At 35.2% G+C, this 22706-nt stretch overlaps 2 protein-coding genes across 2 annotated transcripts; one reads left to right on the forward strand and one right to left on the reverse strand.

Moving 5' to 3' along the window:
* Positions 1-668: 668 nt before the first annotated feature.
* On the reverse strand, positions 669-12857 carry LOC150079500 (uncharacterized). The gene is made up of 5 exons (XM_090383343.1): positions 12534-12857; positions 8161-8384; positions 1704-1869; positions 1205-1330; positions 669-955 (listed from the first exon to the last, which is right to left on the reverse strand). The coding sequence occupies exons 1-5, from the start codon at positions 12610-12612 to the stop codon at positions 750-752; spliced, it is 801 nt and encodes a 266-aa protein (XP_090239469.1). The 5' UTR covers positions 12613-12857; the 3' UTR covers positions 669-749.
* Positions 12858-13222: 365 nt separating this feature from the next.
* Positions 13223-21421, forward strand: LOC150079501 (uncharacterized). Its single transcript, XM_090382530.1, has 5 exons — positions 13223-13384; positions 17590-17813; positions 18010-18184; positions 20542-20661; positions 21183-21421. Exons 1-5 carry the CDS (start codon positions 13309-13311, stop codon positions 21353-21355), a joined length of 768 nt encoding a protein of 255 aa, XP_090238656.1. The 5' UTR covers positions 13223-13308; the 3' UTR covers positions 21356-21421.
* The last annotated feature ends 1285 nt before the right edge of the window (positions 21422-22706 follow it).

Here is a 22706-nt window from a genome sequence, read left to right on the forward strand (position 1 = left end):
GTGATCATATTATGAAACTGTGGCCACTTACATTTGAATACAATATGTTTAATTATCTGTTGACGCCAATTGCAAAAATGTTTCTAGTTTTTTGGCCAGTGAGCCTGTATTAAATTTGGCATTCAGAATTGTATAACGCACAAGATCAGACTAATAATAAATATATTTCTATTGTGGTCACTGTTATCTTAATAATAGACAGAAATTAAGATTAACGAACACAAACCATTTTCTTAAGATGAATGCTTATGTTGCTAATGAAAATATTTTAAGTAATGTCCTTTGTTATATAATGAGCATTCATGTTTTCTATTTTTTTTTTCAGGCTAATATACATGAAATTTTCATCTTTGTATACTTTTAAGCATACCACAGCCGGTATTAAAAATTAAAACTAGCCATTTCCTCCCAGCAACTTAAAATAAATAAAACTGGAGAGACTCTTAATAAACCCTGGATTAGGAAAGTAACAGAAATGTCTTTTTATTGCTAAAAATGGAAATGAAAGTTTAAAGCTTTATGTATAATTATAAAATAATTCTATGTAATGTTTCACACCATATACGACTTTAAACTTTATACACATAGTTTTAAAAAGCTGTACTTGAATAAGTACTTTTATTGAGCATTCTTCCTTTGTTTTTAATTCTTCTCATCGTCCTGTTGTAATTTAATGATCAAGAACGGTAGCCATGATCTGTGATGTTCACAATATTCCATCAAGATCGATTTATAGTTTTCAACATTTTTTATTCTTGGAGAAAGTTATGTTCGCAGTTCTGTATGTGACAAATATTACATTCGTCAGGTCTAATAACGTCCATATCATCTGGCTCTTCTGTCTGTTTGCAACTTTTCCAATATTCACGAAAAATGATTACTAAAAAAGTAATTGGAATGACATCCAGGATAATGAGTATCAAAGAGAGGATCACCAACAGGGAAACATTTTCTTCTGAAAAGAAAAATAACACCACCGTTAATTACATTGTAATAAATGATTTAATTCTGAAATATTATTTAATTAAAACAGTTTGAATCCGTATAAGTAACAATGAAGTCATTAAATGGAAAGTTATAATGTCTCCTAAAATAGCCATGAACATAATGAAATCATATATAAAATTATAGAAATTCAATATAATTAGTTTCTTTCTCAACTGATCAAAACGTAAATAAAATTCTATTGTCTCTTTTTACTTACTTTGACAAGTATATTCATCTTCGTCACTGAAATCTCCACAGTTGTCGTGTCCATCGCATGTTAGGTTGATCCAGATGAACCTCAGGTTTTTGCATTGGAATTGGTATGTACCGTTGCCCGTTTCGTCTAGAAATTCAAACAAAAAATTGAAAATTTAAAGAAAATAATAATTATTACAAAAGAAAAATGCCTTTAAATAATCATTTAACTCATATAAAATCATTTAAGGAATAATTTAAATCATCTCGCTCTTTGAGAGTTGTTCAATTTTCCAGAAAAGAATTGGACAGTCAATTCTTAAAACTTCACCTCTCGGAATTCTCATGACCACAAATTCAATGAGATAATCCACAGAGTATAAACAAAAATTTAGTTTTTTATCAACTCTTAAAATTAATATTTAAATTTTAGTTAGGCATCCGCCAGGGATCTCAATTTCAATTGTAATAACATCACCAAAAATTAAACAGTGCAATTAAGAGTGGAATCAACTACTAACTGTATGTGTAGGCCGTAAAGATTAACTGAAATCCAACGGCATCTCTTACGGTTCCAGGTCCTGTATTATACCCAAGACTAAAACCTTCTAACGACGTTGTGGTCCTGATGTCTTCGGGAATATATGGGCTACCACAAAGAGTCGTAGAACGATGGCCACTCTCGATCTATAAATATATTAACATTGAGTCATACAAGAAAACTGTAAATTGAAATTTCTACTAATTTCAACTTTTTCCTTGACAAAATAGTCTCTTTAAGTTTAATTATAATTTTAAAATGATATATAGTTGTATTATTTCATTAAAAACGTGATAATATGTTTTGCAGACAATTTAACAGCATATAATAAAACTAAAAACAATTCTTTAACAATTTTTCATAATGCATTAGTCTGTACTGTCCATCGTGTGTTAAGTCGATATACATGTGTATGTGTGTTTGTTCACAAACCAACACTTGCTGTGCTGGCTAAAAACAACAGATGGAAATTTTTCCAACCCTCTACCACCGGCTGGCTGAAGACAAACCTTCGCACATCTAACCTGCAACCAGCCTTCCTCAACTTGAATTTATATCCCCTCATGTGTCTAGTCTCAGCAAGATGCCATTAACATTCAGCTTACTCAATCCATTCAAGGCCTTTTACAGCTCAATCAGATCATCCCTCGGGTGCCTAATCTCCAGACGCTGCAATTTGCAGAACTGAAGCCTTTCGTGGTAAGAGCACCCCTTTGTTCACCAATCTCGTTGCGCGTCTCTGTACTCGTTCCAGAGTCTGCGTGGGTAGCACAGTGGTATCGTTACCGTCCTCCCCACACCGGGTGGAAAAGGCCCGGGTTCGAATCCCGTCGATGACGCGAGGAACTTTAGTGGCCTTTTTTTCATTCCATGGCCGACCAGAAAACACACGCAATTTACAAACACAAATACGGGTAGATGTATTAAATTACGGGTGACCCGAATATAATAATTATGTACTCGTTCTAGCAGCTCTACATCCTACTTAGAATCAGGCTTCCAGACCTCTTTGCAGTACTCAAGATCTGCCCTAAACTTTGCCTTATACAATGGTATAATCACCTCCTTATCCATAGTAGCAAAGTTTCTGAATATCATTGACAAAACCCTATGAGCTGGCCTGGCAGCATTTCTACACTTTCACAGAATTACATGTCTGACTGCACAATTACCCCCAGGTATTTTTTCATTTTCCACTAGTCTGAGTGTAGTCCCACGTAGTTGATAAATTATCAACGTTAAAATTTTCCAACGTTCCGACGTTTTCCAACTGCATTTTTCAACGTTCATTTCCTAATCCATCCACACAATTTTCCTAGATCTTGTTGCCATAGCTCACCCTGATTACTGTCGTTAACCACCCTGCCAACCTTTATATCATTTGCAAACTTAGACATTAAGCCTGATATACCTTCATCAATATCATTAATAAATATTGAAAAAACAATGGGCCCAGCACCGAACCCTGCGGGACTACGCTGATAACATTAGTCCAGGATGAATAGTGCCCATTGATAACCACTCTCTGTCTTCTTCCATTAATTAGCATTAGCATTAGCATTAGTAGAGGCAATGATGCAAGAAAGCAAGCTTATTCAGCATCAGCCAAAAAAAAAAACACACCACTCCCATTTCACCCCTCCGTTCGTTCGAAATACCTGTCCAGTTGAGCCTTAAATTTGTTTAGGCTATCAACTTCAACAACAAGTGACGGAAGTCGGTTCCACCAACCAACGACCCGCTGGCCAAAGGCAAATTTCCGCACATCTATCCGACATCCGTCCTTCCTCAATTTGAATTTATGCCCTCTGAGGTGATTATTTTGAGCAAGATGAAGAATACCATTGGCATTGAGCATGCTCAAACCATTCAAAGCCTTATACACCTCTATCAGATCACCTCGCCGGTGCCTAGTCTCCAGACTCTGTAATTTGCAAAACTTAAGCCTTTCTTCGTAAGAGCAACCCTTTGTTCCATTCACTAATCTTGTTGCCCTTCTCTGTACCCGTTCCAGCAGCTCTACATCCTTCTTGAAATGAGGCCTCCAGACCTGTATACAGTACTCAAGATGTGGCCTAACCATTGCCTTATACAAGGGAATAATCACCTCCTTATCCCTGCTAGAAAAATTCCTGTATATCATTGACAAGACACCAAGACACGTCTGCACTGCTCAGAGAACTTCATATCTGCCTGCACAATTACCCCCAGGTCCTTTTCATTCTCCACCACTGTCAGTGTAGTACCGCAGAGTTGATATGTTGCTCTGGGGTTACTGTTTCCCATATGTAGTACTTTACATTTGTCAATGTTAAACTTCATTTGCCACCTCTCAGCCCATCTGTTCAACCTTTCCAGATCCTGTTGCAGCAGCATAGCGTCAGTAGTGTCCTTAACAACCCTGCCAACCTTTGTATCATCTGCAAACTTGGACATTAAACTTGATATCCCATCATCAATATCATTCATAAACACCGAAAACAACAACGGACCCAACACTGAACCCTGAGGAACTCCACTAATAACATTAGTCCACGTTGAGCAGTGTCCATTGATTACCACTCTCTGTCTTCTGCCACTCAACTATCCCCTTATCCATAGCAGCAATTTGCCTCCAATGCTACACTGCTCCAATTTGTGCAGTAGTCTTCCATGTGCAACAGTATCAAAAGCCTTTCTAAGATCCAAATATATAATACCAAAGTTATTCCCTGCATCCAGTTCTTTTGTGACTACATCATAGTATCCAATCAAATTGGTCAGGCAAGACCTGCCCTTAACAAAACCATGCTGCGTCTGAGCTATAACTGAATTCTTGTCTAGATGATCCTGCAGTGCTTCTTTAACCAGTGCCTCCATTAATTTTCCTGGAACCGAAGTTAAACTAACAGGTCTATTATTACTTGTGTCAGCCTTTGATCCTCCTTTGTGAATTGGGGTTACATTTGCACATCTCCAGTCTATGGGTACCTCCCCTGAGTCCAAAGAAGCTCTCATAATTATGGCTAGGGGTTTGCTTACTTCCTTTGCTGCCTCCTTTAATATAACTGGATAGATCCCATCCACCCCAGGTGCCTTTTTTATGTTTATCCTCAACAATCTCTCCTCCACTTTCCTCTCAGTTATTACAAAATCATCCAGCTCACTGCCAATGTTTACTTTACCTACATCATTCTCCTTCCTGAATAACTCCTCATGCGTGAATGTAGATGCAAAATACTCGTTTAGATTGTTAGCCACCTGAGCAGGATCCTCAACTGTTGAACCATCAATATCCAGTGGACCAATCTGATTCATCCCTTTCCTTCTTGAGTTTAAATAGGTAAAGAACTCTTTTCTGTTTTTCTTTGCATCCTTTGCCAAGGATTTTTCGTAGTCTGCCTTTGCCTGCCTAATCTCCTTTGTGACTTGGTTACAGACCAACTTATATCTATCATAGGCTTCCATGTCACCCATTAATTTGTATGTATCCCATGCATTTTTCTTCTCTGCCACATGTCTCATTAGTTCATCTGACAACCATTTAGGCCTAAACCTTGAACAATATTTCTTAGTTGGTATGTAAAGCCTGGTAGCATCCAAGATTAGTTCCTTGAATGCTACCCATTTTGAGTTTGCTGTTGGTAACATCATCAGTTGGTCCCACTGTATAGAATTTAAATACTGTCTCAGACCATCATAGTCGCCTTTACGAAAACAAAAACCCTTCCCTTTACCTCTGATGGTAGTTACCTCCTTGGGTAAATCCCACTTCAACACACTGTGATCACTGCCACCTAGTGGTTCATTTATCTGCAGATTCTTAATGCATGAAGAATCACTACTGATAATTAGATCAAGAGTATTGCTCCCTCTTGTTGCCTCACGAACATGCTGGTGTAGAAAACAATCATCCAATAAATCCACAAAAGCCTTGCTAGTGTGCAAGTGACCAATCCACAAATTCCAGTCAATATCTGGGAAATTAAAATCCCCCATTATAAGGCTCTGATTTACTGGCCCAATTAATCATCCCTTTATTCTCAGCAGTAACTTGCCCTTAATGCCATATTGCTCCGGTTTGTACAGCAGCCTTTTATGTGCAACAGTATCAAAAGTTGTTCTGAAATCCGAGCATATCATATCAAAATTATATTTTTCATCCAGTTCCTTCGTGACCACATCGTAGTATCCAGTCAAATTGGTCAGACAGGATTTCCCCTTAACAAACCTATGCTGTGTCTACAGTATAATTGCATTCCTGTCCATATGGCCCTGTATTAATTCTTTAACCAGTGACTCCATCCTTTTAGGTCTATAATTACTCTTGGAATCCTTTAATTACCCCCCCCCCTCTATGAATCGGAGATACATTCGCACATCTCCAGTTCATAGGGATCTCCCCTGAATCCAAGGATGCTCTCGTAATTATGGCTAAGGGTTTTTTTACCTCCTTTGCTGCCTCCCTTAATATAATTGGATAGATTGCATCCTCGAGTGGATGGAATCTATCCAATTATGTTTGTTTTTTTTTCAGCTTCAACAATTTCTCCTCCATTTTCCTTCAGTTATCACAAAGTCATTTAGCTCCCCGTTAGAGTTTGATATACTTCTGGCATTGCCTCCCCAAAAGTGTGAATGTAGATGCAAAATACCTATTCAATTTTTCAGCGACCTGAGCAGGGTCATCAACAGTTAACGCATTGGCATCAAGTGTGCCAATATGGTTCAACCCCCTTCCTTATACTGTTAATATAAGCATAGAAGCCTTTGGTGCTTTTCTTTGCATTCTTTTTACCAGACTTCTAATAATCTGCCTTAGCTTTCCCAACTTCTTTTGTGACTTGTGGGTAATTTATATATACCATAAGCTAATTTATATATTACACCCGATAAAAATTATACGCAACCCATACACTTTTCTTCTCTCCCACGCCTCTCAATAGTTTATCTGACGTCCATTTAGGTCTAAGCATTGAAGAGTATTTCTTCGTATTCATATGACCACAGTATTGATGCCAACACTATTCAAAGATAAAAGAGATTGATTGATGAATAAAAACCTAGTAGTTTCTATGATTAGTTCCCTGGATGCATCTCATTTAGAAGTTACTGTTGGTAACGTAATCATTTGGTCCAACTGCATAGAACTTAAAAACTATCTGGGACTACTGTATTCACCTTTTCGAAAGCAAAAGCCTTTGCTTTTATCCGTGATAATAGTTATGTTTTTAATTAAATTCCATATTAGTACGCACTGATTGTTACCAGCCAATGGGTCTTTTTACCTTCAGATTCTTAATGCATGTAGAATCACTGCTGATGGCCAATCAAGAGTATTGCTTTCTTTTGTTGCCTTTCTCTAACATGCTGCTGTAGAAAACTGTCATCAAGAAATCTGCAGAAGTCTTGCTAGTCTGTAAGTGATGAACCCACAAATTCCGGTCAACATCTGGAAAGCTAAAATCTCCCAATTTAAGACATTCTGATTTACTGGCCCATTCTATTATTTGTCTAATAGATGTTTGATATACTCATCACAGTTATCAGGCCTATAACACACTCCTATTCTCAGTTTTGTTTTCCCAGTGCTTATATCACACCAAAATGATTCGACATTGCACTCGTCACTCATGTCAACTGGATGCACTGCCTTAGATTTAATATGCTTCTTAACTAAGAGCATAAACCCCTCCACCCCTTCCTGTAGACATTGACTGCATTGGACAAAGAAGCAGTGTCCACCCAGAGACAGCGTTGTACCGGGTTCGAATTATGAATTCGAAAAGTCCTGCGGACCTAACGAAAGTTCAATTATCTCCCCATCATGTCAAATTAGAGTTAATGAAGCAAGCTGTAATAGATTTAAACATGGATGGTAATTTCTTTAAGTATCTTTGCAATTAATTTCCAACTTTACTGATACAAATCAAAGGTATTTTCTTTGGGCCACAGATGAGAGTAAATATGCGACGAGCAATTTGAATGACAAAATTTTAAAAAGACTGGATTGACTGAAAATATTATCAACAACTTCATGGGAAAACAAAAAGATTTGCAACGCTGACAGTATTGTCGAAAATGTAGTCCCAATAAATTTAAAAAATTAAGTTGCAGGATGAGCACGTAGATTCAATCCTTGCAGGCCCACGTAGCTTTTTTTTTTTCTTCAGAAAATCTTGGTTCCATCAGCGAGGAATTGGGAAACACCAAACAAAAGAGATTAAAAAAAAAAGACAGACATTAGACACTAAATATGAAGGAAAATTATTGCCTTCATATTTAGTTATGTTAATAAATATAACATTTGATACTCGGGATCGAATAGTTCTTTTAAAATAATTATTCGGCTTGGCTCAATCATGCTAACATTTTATTGCCTTTCATTTTCTGTTTCTTATGACATTAAAATTGCAAGCAGTTGCGTTAATACGTTGTAATAGCTGCCAAATACTTACTGTTAGATTATCCTGAGTGCAATTCCCTAAAAAGTTAACTTTTTCCAATGCCACGAGTATTCCATAAGTTGGTGGACTCCTCAAGTTAACCTTGCATCGTCTGTTTGGTGAATACGTGTCATTTTTACTTGGTCTTAATAGGCCCGCGGAAGTTGAACCGTAGGATGTTAAATTATAGTCAAAAGTTTTCCCTTCAGCCGTTTTACAGTTATCTTCTAAGTAATCTGAAAATGAGAAAAAGGAAATTTAATAAATTTATTAAAAAAAAAAATGCTCGCACATAGATACCCTGGCACTCTCGTCTATAGTGTAAATTTGGTTTGGACAACCCCAAAACCAGAAAAGTGATTAAGGGGAGACACGTAGACATGATTTTATATGCCATTTTCAATTATTGTAAAGTGCGCTGAACGTACACCCGCCAGTAGTGGCGCGGCACCTCATAGGTGCTCCTCGAAAATAACGTTCCCGTATTAACTATTAGGCAATAGTTAAAATTCTGATTTTTTTAATATCTTCCTAAATATAGATAAATTCTAAGTACAGGAGTTTTTGAACTGATTTTCTTACAGTTTTCCTATAGAAATTGGACGCTGGAACCTGTCAGATGCCCCGCCATCGTTTTTGCAAACGCCAATGCTCTGTTTGTTCACAGTTTCAGTTAACTTGTTTTTTTCTTTTCTACTAAGTTGATTAACATGCACCATCTTGCCTTAGTTGTTTTTGAAAGATTTATTATTGTTTTCGCAGCATAAGGACGATAATACGAAACTTGGTATTTTTTCAAAATGGCCGCTACCCTGTGGGAAGCAACATTGGTAGTTTTGAATTTCGCGCGCTCTGAAGGGCACCAAATTTGAAATAAACCTGAAAATGGAAGTAGCAAATAGTACTGAATATACATAATATATTTTTAAAAATTTTAATAATATTAATGTGCATAATAATCAGAAATATATGCGTATGCGCAGTTTGAAATTTCACTCACATAACGGTCTTTTAAATTTAAAATGGAAGAGACTAAGAGATTGATGTTTCTATTTTATGTCTAATTTAATTTTTTTTTATAATTTTAGCAAAAATAATATATTTGTTAGCATTATTTTTGGGGATTCACAAATAATGCTCAAATTTTCTTATAAATAATTAAAAATAAATAAATTACAGCACAAAAATACTTTTCAAAGTTTGGATTTGCGCAAAAATTTCTAAAGCTGAAATTTCAAGAACTACTATTCAAAGTCATTATTAAGATTGAGAAATGCGCTTAAAAATAAATTTCATAAATGTCTTCAAGAACTCTGCTTATGAGTTTTAGTGATTATCCAGATAAAGGCAACAAGCATGCCATGACACAGGACACATCTAACACGCCTGCTGCGTTTAAGTCTCTAAGTTGCATGTCCTAAAGTTTGGATGGCGTCTTTTAGAAAGAAACTGGAATTTCGAGCTGGAAGGTCTGTCATTCATAATTCAGATTGATTAATTCCTTGCCAAGTAAACAAATTCAAAAATCTCAATCGTTTAAAGGAAGGGAGTGTACTTAACCCCCCTCTCTCCAGCAACCAGTTGCCAAGACTCAATCTAACAGGCAAAACAACAGAAGAACCATTATAGGCAATAGAAATTTTTGGATAAAAATTTTTAAGACAAATGGACATAAATTCCTCCTTCTTTCTACAAGGAATTTGTGGGAAGTGTTCCACGTTAGATCGATGCTGTCATTCGAGCCAAAGCTGGGTCTACATCTAGTGTCTTTATTCAATAAGAAACTAGGTGTACTTTTGGCACATATTCTCTTTCTCAATCTTTTCGACTGCAAGTTATAATTAGTCTTGAATTCTATTCTTTTAGTCTTGTGGAACTGTTTTCCATTCCCTAAATGCAACTCCTCGTAAGGACTATGTATCAAAGATGTCCTGCGAGGGAATTTGTTTTTTGTGTCGAATTTCAGCTAAAAAGCGATTCACACTTTGTAGATTTTAAATTCTTGAAAGTTTTATCTGGGTTGGTAAATTTAGATTGAAAAACATCATTTTATATCACCGTACCTTGCCTGCTCGAGCTCTGCACGTTTGTTCATGGGATTCAATAATTATCGAATGCTGGTATGAACGGAAGCTGTAGATGTTGTGGATGTTAAGCTATGCAAAATCGAAGTTCTAATTTCTTCTTTTGGTCCACTCGGGACTTTAAAACCATTGTTCTAAAGTGCAACTCTCACGTTTTGCAAAGTTCCCGCTGTACATCACGGATGGGCAAATTCGATCGCAGTTAGACTATACAGCATTGCATCAAAAACAGGCAAATAGTAATTATTCACTAGTTATACATTTGTTATCATGAAGAAATTTTCTGAGAAAGTTCGCATTAATTAAAAATAAAATGAACATTTCTTATTAGAGTTTGCCGAAAGAACAAACTCATACGCAGATCTGTAATATGTTTACACTTACATGCGTTCTCTGGTCGGTTTGGTTGTTTTTCTGGAATAAAAAAACCCAAGATATCGTGAGAAAGAACTTGTTGTCTTTTCCTGAGAACGGCTAACTCAGTTACGGTATGAAAGATCGCATTCATACCAAATTAAAATATCTCTCGTAAGCAATGCTGAGATTGAGTAACATTATCTGCACCTAAATTAAATGAAAATAAATAATTGGACCGCAAAGACAAAAATGGTGCTAGAACTTACTGTTGAAATATTTGGCCAAGTTTGTTGCATATGTCTGTTTAAATTTCAGTGAACAAGAAAGCGTTTTTAAAGGTGCCTTTTAATCCCCTTCCTTTAGCAGTATTTTGCCATTAACAATATGATGAATGGAAATTACCCCAAAGGAGTAATTTCTCCTTCACTTTCCTCAGCTAACATGAATCATGCTGATTTCTGACCAGATGACAATGGCGTATACCTTCACAGAAGCATGACGTAAAGAAAACGGTCCAATGATAACATTTCCTTGTCACGATACAATAACACATGAGGTCTGAAATGAATTTTGTGAAGAACTTGTGATGTTTACTCATATCCGACAATTACGAGTATTCACTTGGCTCCTCTAGTTAGAAATGACCTTGTCCGACTGAATAATCCAAGGCCTCTTCTCATCCAAATCCATCTTGGTCAGAACTCTAAATGCAAGTAAGTTTCGATTAATCAGCTCTTTGCTCCAAGTTGATTTTAAGGGACCACTATTTCTTCATCATTTTTTGGAGGATGCCAAATTTTTGCTGACTGCTAAAAAATTTTTTAGCAGTCAGCTAAAAAATTTTTGCTGACTGCTAAAAAAAGCAATGAGGCAGCATGAAGCGTTCATTGCTAAATTTGGCTTTCCTGTTTGCTGGATATTCAAGGGCTAGGAGCTATCACTCATTTTAAATTTCGGTGCATCACATTCTTATGCTCTGTTTACAAGCTTTCAAAAATGGCACACTTTAATTAATAAGTATTCTATATTTTGTGATTCAAGAACTTCATGTATCTTTAAGCAACCCGTTCCCTGCCCTTCTCCCTGATTCAGAAAAATTAAAATAATATTGGGAACAAACTGTTCTCATCAAACTCCCGCAAAAGTTTTAGTCAACTTTTACATATTTTTGACATTTATATACGCATAAGCGATGATAAATTCTATTGTCACGGCCAACTACTGCAATTATAAGACGAGGATATAGCTGCAATCATATGATGCTGGGTTTTTCAGAATAGTGTGTTTTTATCCCACCAATCACCCCCTTAGTATCTTGCGACTATTTATCTTTTTGCTTATCCACCTATTATATATTTACAATTATCGGCTATGTATTAGTCAACAGATATTCATATAAAGAATTCATGAAGTAATGACTGTGGGCCTTCAAACATTTAGATAATTTCCAATAAGAACCACCTAGCTACTCATACAAGGAGAACAACGATAGCATACTGTAGATTAGCGATAAAATCATGCAGAGCATTCTACTCGCGAATGGGTCAGAGTTCAGGAATAAAGGGAGGTTAAACATGGCACTCCAGTTCATACGGTTTATCGTGTATAAATCTCTACAGGTGTGTATTCTCGGACGATTTGGATTTTAAAAGAGCTGGAAAATCCGGAATTACTCAGGGAACCATATTTTCTACGCTTGAGATCATCCGACTATAGCCTCGACTGAAGAGAACTTTTAGAATTCGACTCGATTTCCCGACCTCTCCAACTGCGTGTTCCTTTATTCACCAATTCAAGGGGTTTCACTAAGATTTAATTCTTAAATCAACAATCCGGTGAGCTAACTGGGACATTAAAAATGAAATATAAGAGAAGATAAGAACCAGTTAAAATGTAATTACTTAATATCGTTAAAAAATCACATTAATAGCATTTATTACTCACATGTAGAATAATCCGCACATAAACCAACATGATGCTTTATTGCAATAAAAGTAATAAAGTACACTCCCAAAGAGAACATCACAAGTGTAAAAGGCTCTTCAACACTCCCATCAAGGAAGGAGATAATCAATTGTCTAGCCGCAACACAGAAGAAGCAATTTATCTTGGATATCTATGGAAACATTTTATTATCATTTCTACGAAGGATCATTCCGCAGTTTGCTACCTACCTCCACGTAGAAATGGAAAAGTCCTAAAAAAAACAGACATTGAAGCATCATTTCAGATAGAAGAGACTGCTTATTTAACGAAACATTTTTGTTTATTTTCTCCTATAAGTTGGTAACATAAAAGAGTTTGTCGAAAAATAAAAGATATATTTTATGAGAGCGAAACTGCTAAGAAGACTGCTTGCTGGCAATCATGTCTACTAATGAAATCCTATTGGAAGCCACAATATGTACCATCTACCAAAAAACTCATAGAAATGTGACATTACAAACACGTGACATCGTTTTACTCTTCAGCTCTAGTAAAACAAAAAAAAAAACAGTTTCGTTTCTGACTACAACCAACAAACCGCCGGAGGGAAGTTTTAAATGAACACGTGATGTCGAAAGGAAATCCGGTGACGTCACTGCTCTTGATCTGCTCCGTAAATAATGAGAAGCACTTCAGATGAAGGAAGTTGCGCTTTTAAACAGCAACAACTTTTAAATAACTTTCGGGCAGTCAATGAGATGAACGCCATGCATGGTCTTCGACTTCAGTGCTAATGATGAATTTATTTGTAATTCAACTTGCCTTGGCAGCTTCCCTTACCGTAGGATCAGAATTGAATTATAACACATGTAAGTCATTAAATTTAGTGTTCTTGGAATTCGTGTAAAATGCATGCTGTGAGAATTGTGTTTGTGAGCATTTTATGCGTTAATACGACAATTTATCATTAAAATAATGATGCATATTCGAAGTAGGTCACATTTTTTGTGCGTTAATGCACTAATGCATTTAAAATCAATAGAATATCTTTGAATTATCGAATAATTAGCAGCAGTTTCTTTGTGGCCTGAATTAGAATTTGAACAAAAATCTCCTATAAAAATGCTTTATGACACAGTTAAATCCACAACACGAAACTCTAAAGAAACTTTTGCATTGCTTTTCTTAACATTAATTATGGTGTCTATTGGCTATTTATCCTTTGATTAAGTATTTATTACAATATATGTGATTACAGTTAATTATTCTCAACATTTCTACATTATTTACTTTATTTTCTTTACGTTTTCATTCGTTTTTGATGAAATTGAGGTGGCGCTGTGTTGATTTGTAATAATTCCTGTTTTGCACTAATTGTTGATAAATATGGCCAATTATTTAGAAGGGTAAATATAAATATACTTTTATATAAATTGTCTTTCACAAACGATCAACAACGTCATCTCTTGGATAATAGTTGGAATTAAAGTGGTAAGTGTTTTTCGTACTTTTTAAAGTTGTTACTACTTGTTAGGCTTAGATTATCGCCAGACTACACCACTACGTTGAAATACATTGACAGAAATTTGAATTATTCCATGACTTGGTTTTATGTTTTGGTTTTATGTGCTTTCAATTTATGAAACATTAGTGATGCGATGAATCACTAATCAAAATAAAAGGCAAACCGAACACAGAAGACAATTTACATACACAATTTAGTAATCACAGAGATCTTAACTAACTCGATACTTATTTTAAAGAATATTTATCGTGATCATTGCAATCGTTGATCGTGTTAGTTGGCCTGGTTAAACTGAATTTCCGGTTGCCTGAGTGATAAAATCTTTCCTGTTGGATGAATACGTTCTTAAAACTTTTCATCGGAAAAAGCTACAGAAGAAATTTAATAAATAGAATTCTTCAGAAGTACGCTCATAATTTGTTATAGTAGCAAGTTGATCAAAAATTAAAATCGATATTTTAAATATTCACAATAACCACAGCTTGATTGCTCAAAGAAAAATGACTTAAAGCCTTCTGAAATTTTAAAAGGCATCAAAACCCAATCCTGGATAGCATGTTTTGCCAGGTGGAATTTTTATCGGTATTTTGCCTTCTAACTTCCGTGATATGATTAAATAGCTAATCATTGACGTTAATGCCATAGATATTGACTTTTTTTCAATCACCATGACGTTTTCCCTTTAGTATTCTAGATCTCAATATTCTCCACAATGTTTTATGGTATTTTTGTAGAAAAACTATTATAATGTAACCCTTTTGTTTCATCCTCTCTTGCACTCTAATGAGCTGTTAAGTTTTATTAAATAAAGGTTAATAATAATTCAAAATTCTCTCAGAGTACATTCTTAACTTTGTGATAACCTAAAAACATCTGGAAAAGTAAAGTGTATGATGAAAGAATATTTGTTGAGTAATGCGCTTTTAATGCTACTTAACTTTACTAAAAGTATCCTTTCTACATTCAACTATGAAAATGCACGAATTAAATTTAAATTTAAAGCATTTAAATTTAGAGCATTTAAAGTTACATAATATCAAAAACAAATTAAAACTATTTAGGTTCAAATGTTTCTCTTTACTTGCATTTAAGAAAAATTATTGTAAAAAATATTCGAAAATTGCACATACATGAGTTTCATAATGTTGCATACTTTTTAATTACTCTTGAAGGAAAGACAACGTTAAAATTGTGGTACAGAAATCCTGGAGTCACATATAAGTTAGGTTCAAGAAGAAAAAAGATTTAGGTGTTATGATTCAATCTGACATGAAAGTTTACATTTTAAACACGGAAATAGGTAGGCACATGATGTGTCCTATCGACCAGATTGAATTTGAGTGCAAAGGTGTGCACCTATGAGGAAAGAATTAGAAGGCATGGACTGCAAATTTGACAGCCATGGTATTAGTATTAGCATTAGCAATGGCCATATGGTGCAAGGAAGCCTATGGCTTAAGCTGCACCAGCCAAAAAATAAAAAAATAAATAATAATAAGAAGAAAATTAAAATAATAATAATTAATAAAAGAAAAGGAAACGAACAACCAATGTGTTTCCCTCCTCCCGTAGGTAATTATCCAGCTGACCTTTGAATTTCCCCAAACTGTCAGCCTCAACCACCCACGTAGGTAACTTATTCCAGTAATTTATGACTCTTTGGCTAAAATAAAACCTCCTGCAATCCAGTCTAAACATCACCCCCCCCCCGTAAACTTGAAATTATGGCCCCTAGTTCTAGAACCATTTATAACCAAGCCATTTTAGAACCTGAGGCAAGAATGAAAAATTTCCCCCTCCCTAAAATATTAAAAAAAAATTATTTAAATTAAAAACAAAAATATTACTTATTTAAAATACATTTCTGGTACACGTTTAAATAAAAATAAAAGGATGACAAAAAATAAAATAAAAACTGTTTAAAATGATTTTTATTCTTATGAGCAGTATTTATTAAAAATATATAGCAGATTTATTTATGCGTCATTCATTTCAGAAATTATTTAATCTTTTAACCTGAGGCAAGAGCCTCGTTCGCCTCACCCTTGGCACGGCTCTGCTCTAAGGTGTCTAGTTTCCAAGCTCTGCAACCAACATATTCGAAGTCTTTCTTCATAAGGACGCCCTTTTGCCGATCTCACCAGGCGAGTTATCCGTCTTTGGACCCTTTCAAGAAGCACAATGTCTTTCTTTAGTTGCTGTCTCCATACTTGAACACAGTATTCCAAGTGTGGTCTAACAATAGCCTTATATAATGGGATTATGACGTCCTTATCTGTACTCGACATATAAGGGGCAAGATCCAGACGTTGTTGTTGTATGTGTATCAGCAACTTAGGCCATATTGCGCAGTATATAATATTTTTGTAAATTGCGTGTGTTCTGTGATCGTTTGCTGTTTGCTGGACGAAAAACCCTAGTCTCCGGGAGAAAAAACCATGCTACCCTCGCCTGAGACCGACTAACCCACGTTGCGAAAAAGGCCCTTAAAAATTCTTGACGGGATTCGAACTCAGGTCTTTTCCACGCAGTGCGAGGAGGACGGCGATTATACCAACTCTGCTACTCACAAGGGCGACATATAAGAGGAGATCTAATAGAGGTGTATAAGGCACTGAAGGAATTGAGTAAAATAAATGAGGCAGATCTGTTCGCTCTCATGTATGAGACACGGACCAAGATTTACAAAGTATAAAATCTCAGGGAATGACAGAATATCGGATGACCTCATGAACTTCGCCTACAAGCAATGAGTTGTCAAACATTCGAATAAGATGCCTCCCAGTGTGGTAGAAGCAATGAGTCTGACTAAATTTAAAGAAGAATTGGAGTTCGTAAGTCAGTACGTGACAGTTGTGGCCCTCCTCCTTGTGGCATGTACGGGTACTGGACATGCTTTCCAGTTGATCGCCTTCCTGGTAGAAAAGTAGCCACTAACAACGCTCACACACACACACACACTTCACAAACATGGCACCACACACACTTGGCCAATTTACAAAGTTCTGTATCGTCACAGTGTACCATGGTGGCGTTGAACTAACGTTTAGGAACCGCTCTACATACGATACAACACATGTTCACCTTTGGGAATGGGAACGGTATGAATATTCTGTTTTATTTGAATTATTATTATTATTTATTTATTTTTGCCTGATACAGAAAAAGTTTGCTTTAATGGAACAAAGAGTTAACATCAAACTGATAACGAAGGAATGATCCAAAAGAAATTCGTGATAGCTGATTAAAATGTCAATGGTCATTATGAAGAAGTTACTGTAAAGGTTCAAAACATGAGACCAAATAAATGTAATGACTATAAACTTGTTTATAAAAGTTTTTCCCATGTAGCAGTGATACCTGTTTTAAAATCGGAAATCTTGGAAACTAAAGCACGACATTTTGTTTACAAGAATCCAAACGAAAAATACAGGTAAGTACAATGAAGATTTAAAAAGTTCTGTTAAAATGCTGTCATAGTTTAAATTTTAGCCAAAAAATTAAATTTAATTGAATACAATAATTTTGATAAGAGCAATTTACTTTCAGATTATCTAGAAGATCTGTGTACTGCAGACGGTATTTACAATATTTCATACAAGTTGGATGCCATCGGCATCAACTCAACGGCAATTTTAAGACCCAGAAGAACGAATAATTACAGTGCAGGCAGAAAATGTGCTGCATTTTTGGTTCCTCCAGTGGAGTATGGCGTAGTGGTGTCGATTAAACTCATCGATTTTCAATATCCCAATTGCGAAGACTATTTACAGGTAGGGACCACTGCACCGCAGACTCTTCAACTAAAACCAACACTGCAGAAAATTTAATGTCCATTTTAATATAAATAATAATGACAGGTAGAAAATACTGACGTATCAAATTTTGGAAGTTTGAATATCTTCTGTAATTTTTACCTCTTCCACGTTTTCCGTAAAATTGCTTTTTTTTTTTTAAATTCCAATCTAGGTCTATCGATACGATGCCAGGAAGCCTGCAGTTTTGTGTGGCCATCAGTTCTTTGCCGATGAAAGTCGCTCATACTCTATGAACTCAATGCTTGAAGTAGATTATTCGACGAAATCCAACAATATTACCCGGAACACAACCGGATTTCAATTTACGTTTAACTCTTACACCATAAGTAAGTTAAGTTTAGACAGATTGTGAAGATTGTACAGTATACATATGCTATGATAACTGAAGTCTAACTTTATGTTTCTAAGCACTTGAGTTTTTTATTTAGTCTTTTTACGAACCTGGTGAGGGCACCGGGATTGTCAGATAGTGCTCTTCATTCAATATCCATCTTCTGGTCATTAAGGATATTCTTTAAATTTGGGGAAGAACAAATTTAGAATTTCTTAGTTGTTTTTCTTATTTTAAATAATCCTACCCCTATAATAAAATTCCGTTTTCATGAAATGAGTAATTTTACTGAAAAAACCCCTCTTGTAGTGGGAAAATAACATCAAGATAAGTAATAATGAAAGGAAAAAGGCGTAGAGAAAAAAACAGTTCAACTATATTTATTGATTTGGAATTATCATTCATTCCAAGTACTGTCCAAAACTAACATTCTTTGGATGGTATTCAAGGAAGGAGCAAACGTATATGGAATTTTGAAACTATTGTTCAAACACTCATTGTTTCTCTATCGAACTTACATGGGCAGATGAGTTCGTTCTCGGATTACCTTATTATAACAGTTTTTATTGTATAATTTTGTTGATCAACTTGGGAGGTCATTATTTTTGAATAGCTTAATACTATTAATATTTGAATATCCTTGTAATTTTATTACCCGAGTTCAAGGTTTAAACTAAGGTATGCCAAAGAAAGCTGCCCCCATCTAAACTCTAAAAATACGGATTCATTATCACCTATAAATTTTCAAAAAGTGTTTTGTTCTTAGCAGAACAATGTCTCAAGAGATTTCCTGATATTAACTTTCTGATTATTCTTTAATAAAAAATAATAATACACTCTGTGTTAGTTTTTACCTTGGGCCTAATGAATACGTAATGTTCCTGTGCTTGTTAACCATGGTGGATAGCATTAATTTACAATAAATATTACTAATTAATTTATTTTTAATATAAAACGTGCTATAGTGATCATTCCAAAACTAAACATACAGTTAAAATTCTACTTGTTTTTGAGTTCGATAAACTCATTCTTCTTTTTATGTTCTTGTTGGAAGCCATTTTAACTTCGTCGTAGTTTGGGCTAAGAAGAAACCCTGAAAGGAATCTTAAAATATTTCTGTGCTGTTCCTTTTTACAGAAGTATAATTAACAAATGCAATAACTTCTCTAACATGGACTCTTTCCTAACTCATATAATTTGCATCATCGTAATTGTATTTGGTATAAAGAAGCAAAAATTTCAATTTAAGACGCTTGTTGAACATTGTAAACCCTGCTTTTTGTAGAATCTCGTGGTTTAATTGCTTCCGCGTATGCCATTAGTGAAAGGACCCGTGGTATTATGTGATGCGAAACTGGTAAACTGGTTTCGTGAACCATGAAAATTGTGTAATCAGATAAAAGCGGCCTTTCTGAATTTCTTTATTTTGCCATTATCGCTCGCACAATGGAGGATAGTGTATTTAGGAGTTTCCCCTCATCACCAGGGGTTTCCCCCATCTCCGCGTAGTATACATTGTGGTGTGATACAGAACACTGTAGAGGCCAGAGGTTTAAAAGTGTATGGATATTATGGTGTGTAATGTTTTGTACCATTGTTCATGTGGTCTATTAGCCGTTGGGTCCCAAATGGGACCCACCGTTGCCCACACTATATCTCCTGGAGGCAGACCAGGTACACCAGTATTTTAGAGATTTCCTATTTACTCTGGCGTTGGTGGATGTGGATGTTTTAAATTGACGAGTAATATGGAGAATGAACGCAAGACAAATTCAACCTGAAATACCTTGGTAGCTGAATGTGACCCGCAACTCTGTACGAAGACTGTGGAAGCAGTTGCAAAACATGCAGACTGACTCTCGATGACTTGCCCTAGTGTCAGCTCCAAGAAGATTGCCGTCAGAGTTAGTTGTCATAAACATTTTTCACCATGGTAACTTCTTACGAGTTTTTTGAATCTACAAGAAGCCCTCTATCTAGTTGTACCGTCTAAATAAAACTTCATGAGATAGGCATTTACGTATGCACGACGACCTGTTTGTGTTCCCTTGATCCTATACCCAAGAAAACTTGCTGAGTCATGTCACGTCTCTATGTCTGCCCACGGAAATTACTCTCCTTATCAGGGTGTTTCATGGATCTTCGATTGACAAAGTTTTGCTGCTCGTGAATTCACTTGCATAAGTCTTTAATTTCGGATCGAAATCTGTCTAGTCTTTCGACATTATTAAAATAAATTAAACGATGTCTTACTAAAGTTTTCTCACATTGTAATGAATGGTATTCTGTTTATTTAGGTTTTGTGTTTGGTCCTTATCCTTTGACGCCAGTATATTTGTTATTGTTTCTTAGATGAAAAATGCAATAGCGAAGATCATTTCCAGTGTAAAAACGCATATTGTATCTGGAAAGGGCTGAAATGTGATGGACACAATAACTGTGGGGATCTCAGTGACGAACAAGGATGTAGCAGTAAGTATATAGATTGGTTCCTGTATAACAAATGAACCTTGTTAAACTTAATTATACAGAGTAAAATCTCCTCTCATTGCTATGCCTGCCCCTAAATATCTCCAAGTTGTACTCTGTAAAATAAGCAATGTAAAAAAAGGAATGAGAGAAGGTTGTACTCTGTACAATCTTTGATATCGTATTTTTTGGACCATAAGATGCATTTTTTTTTTCTGTTGCCTAAATAACGAGAGCGGCAGTATTTTGGGGATTATACGACGAATAAATTCATTCTCTACTAACATTTTGTTCGCTATTTGTGTTTTGGGTACATGCAATGAAATATTTTTCCAAAATTCGCCTTCTAAAACATCTCTGCATCTTATAATCCGGAAATGGTAATTTAATAATAAATACAGAAATTAATCCCACTCCAAGATAAGAAAAGGTCGCCAATATATAAATTCTATTATTTTTTCTTTTTTGGTAATTAGTTTTCTAAAATATTTTCATAACGTTGCTTTATTATTTGTTTCTTCCAGCCCAAAAGAGCCATTCTGTTGTGATTATTGTGAGCTGCATATTGGTGCTGATTGTTCTTATCGCGTTCATCTGTGGTTTTTTCTGGTACAGACACACGCACAGAAATGAATACAGCCCTCCTTTACTAAGCACAGCGAGCAGATCATCTAAATATTCGTCCGTAGTTGCATAATAGGAGATTCCGAATGCAAATGTAAATGTACATTTTTGTATGGAATAAATATATTTTTACAATCTTTCGGTATTTTGTTATACTTTGGTGTTTTGGTGTATTTCTCATCGATGCCAGTAGTGTGTTTGTTTTTTTGCGGGTGCATCAAAAGCCTGTGGCTTCTTTGCACTCTTTGGATAATACTAAATACACATTCCTCTTGAAATTTTAGCGATATCACTAGGTTATCAGCAAATGACTACTACAGATGAAATAAATGTATGATAAACAGCAATACAATTTGAAGTGCTAGTGGGGGAAAATTATCATGCATGTAGGCTACTACGAACTTTTATGCAACACTAATTTCGTTACTATATTAATAAATATAGTAACGAAATTAGTAACGTTACTAAAGACGTTTATTCATAAGTTAACCCCTCCTTATCCTTTTTTATGTTTATGTTGAACTTCTTTTTCATAACTGTAGTGCGAACTCCTAACATTTCCCCCAGAACCCATTCTCAATAGCTTTCAAAAAAATCTAATTTTCAAAAATATTTTATTACTAAATTAAAGATTTCAGTAATATTAAAGATCAAAAAGTTAGGGAATAGTTAAAAAAGTAAGAGTTAGGGGGGGAGGAAATAAGTCTACGTCCGGATTTGATAAATACATCGAAGTGCTTAAAATATCTGATTTGCAATTTCAGTTGGTCATTTGCGCAAACAAATCAATTACTTAATTTCGTGTTTAAAAATTAACTCTGGATTAAATTAACTAACTGTGGATCTAATTAAATTAACTTAACGTCCCACTAACCTTAGATAGCAGCGAAGGGAGCCGAGGGAGTGGTTACTTGGATATTAATCTTTACTTCTTCTCAGAAACAGTTTTGGCGAAATATTCGCCACCGGTATTCCAGTTATAAAAATAAGAAATTATCAAACATTAGATTTTAGAATAAATTAGATTTTCATATCAAAATTTATCATTAGAAAATTTTATAATTTTCAAAAGATAAAGACGGATTCAAATTCCCCATTATGTTCATGGACGTATGTAAATTTTTCCTTTACCAATGAGTTGAGATCAGAGTAGAATGTTGTGTTTATATACGTGCTGGACATAACTAATTTCGCTTAACCTCGTATTGAATTAGACGCACAGAATCTTGTCAAATGAACTTGTTTTGAAACTGATTGAAGAAAAGTAAAAGTAATATGCCGCAATCTCTAGTCGTTCTTATAAGTTTTGTTGATTGTGTGGAGCACCAGAAAAAAATTCAAGTGACATATACAGAATATGTTTGTAAAATAATTTATTGTGCTGAGAGAAGGACATTACAAGTACTTGGTTGTTCATAATTTAT

This window comes from Mastigoproctus giganteus, chromosome 10 (assembly GCF_048544385.1).
Source record: "Mastigoproctus giganteus isolate SK-2022 chromosome 10, ASM4854438v1, whole genome shotgun sequence".
Taxonomy (NCBI): Eukaryota; Metazoa; Arthropoda; class Arachnida; order Uropygi; family Thelyphonidae; genus Mastigoproctus; species Mastigoproctus giganteus.

Coding starts and splice junctions, on each gene's coding strand:
- LOC150079500 (XM_090383343.1), bottom strand. CDS start 12,612: ATGTTCTCTTTGGGAGTGTACTTTATTACTTTTATTGCAATAAAGCAT. Junction 8,385..12,533: donor ATGTGCGGATTATTCTACAT/GTGAGTAATAAA, acceptor TCTCATTTTCAG/ATTACTTAGAAGATAACTGT. Junction 1,331..1,703: donor CTTTACGGCCTACACATACA/GTTAGTAGTTGA, acceptor TTGAATTTCTAG/ACGAAACGGGCAACGGTACA.
- LOC150079501 (XM_090382530.1), top strand. CDS start 13,309: ATGATGAATTTATTTGTAATTCAACTTGCCTTGGCAGCTTCCCTTACC. Junction 13,385..17,589: donor AGAATTGAATTATAACACAT/GTAAGTCATTAA, acceptor ATTTACTTTCAG/ATTATCTAGAAGATCTGTGT. Junction 17,814..18,009: donor ATTGCGAAGACTATTTACAG/GTAGGGACCACT, acceptor ATTCCAATCTAG/GTCTATCGATACGATGCCAG.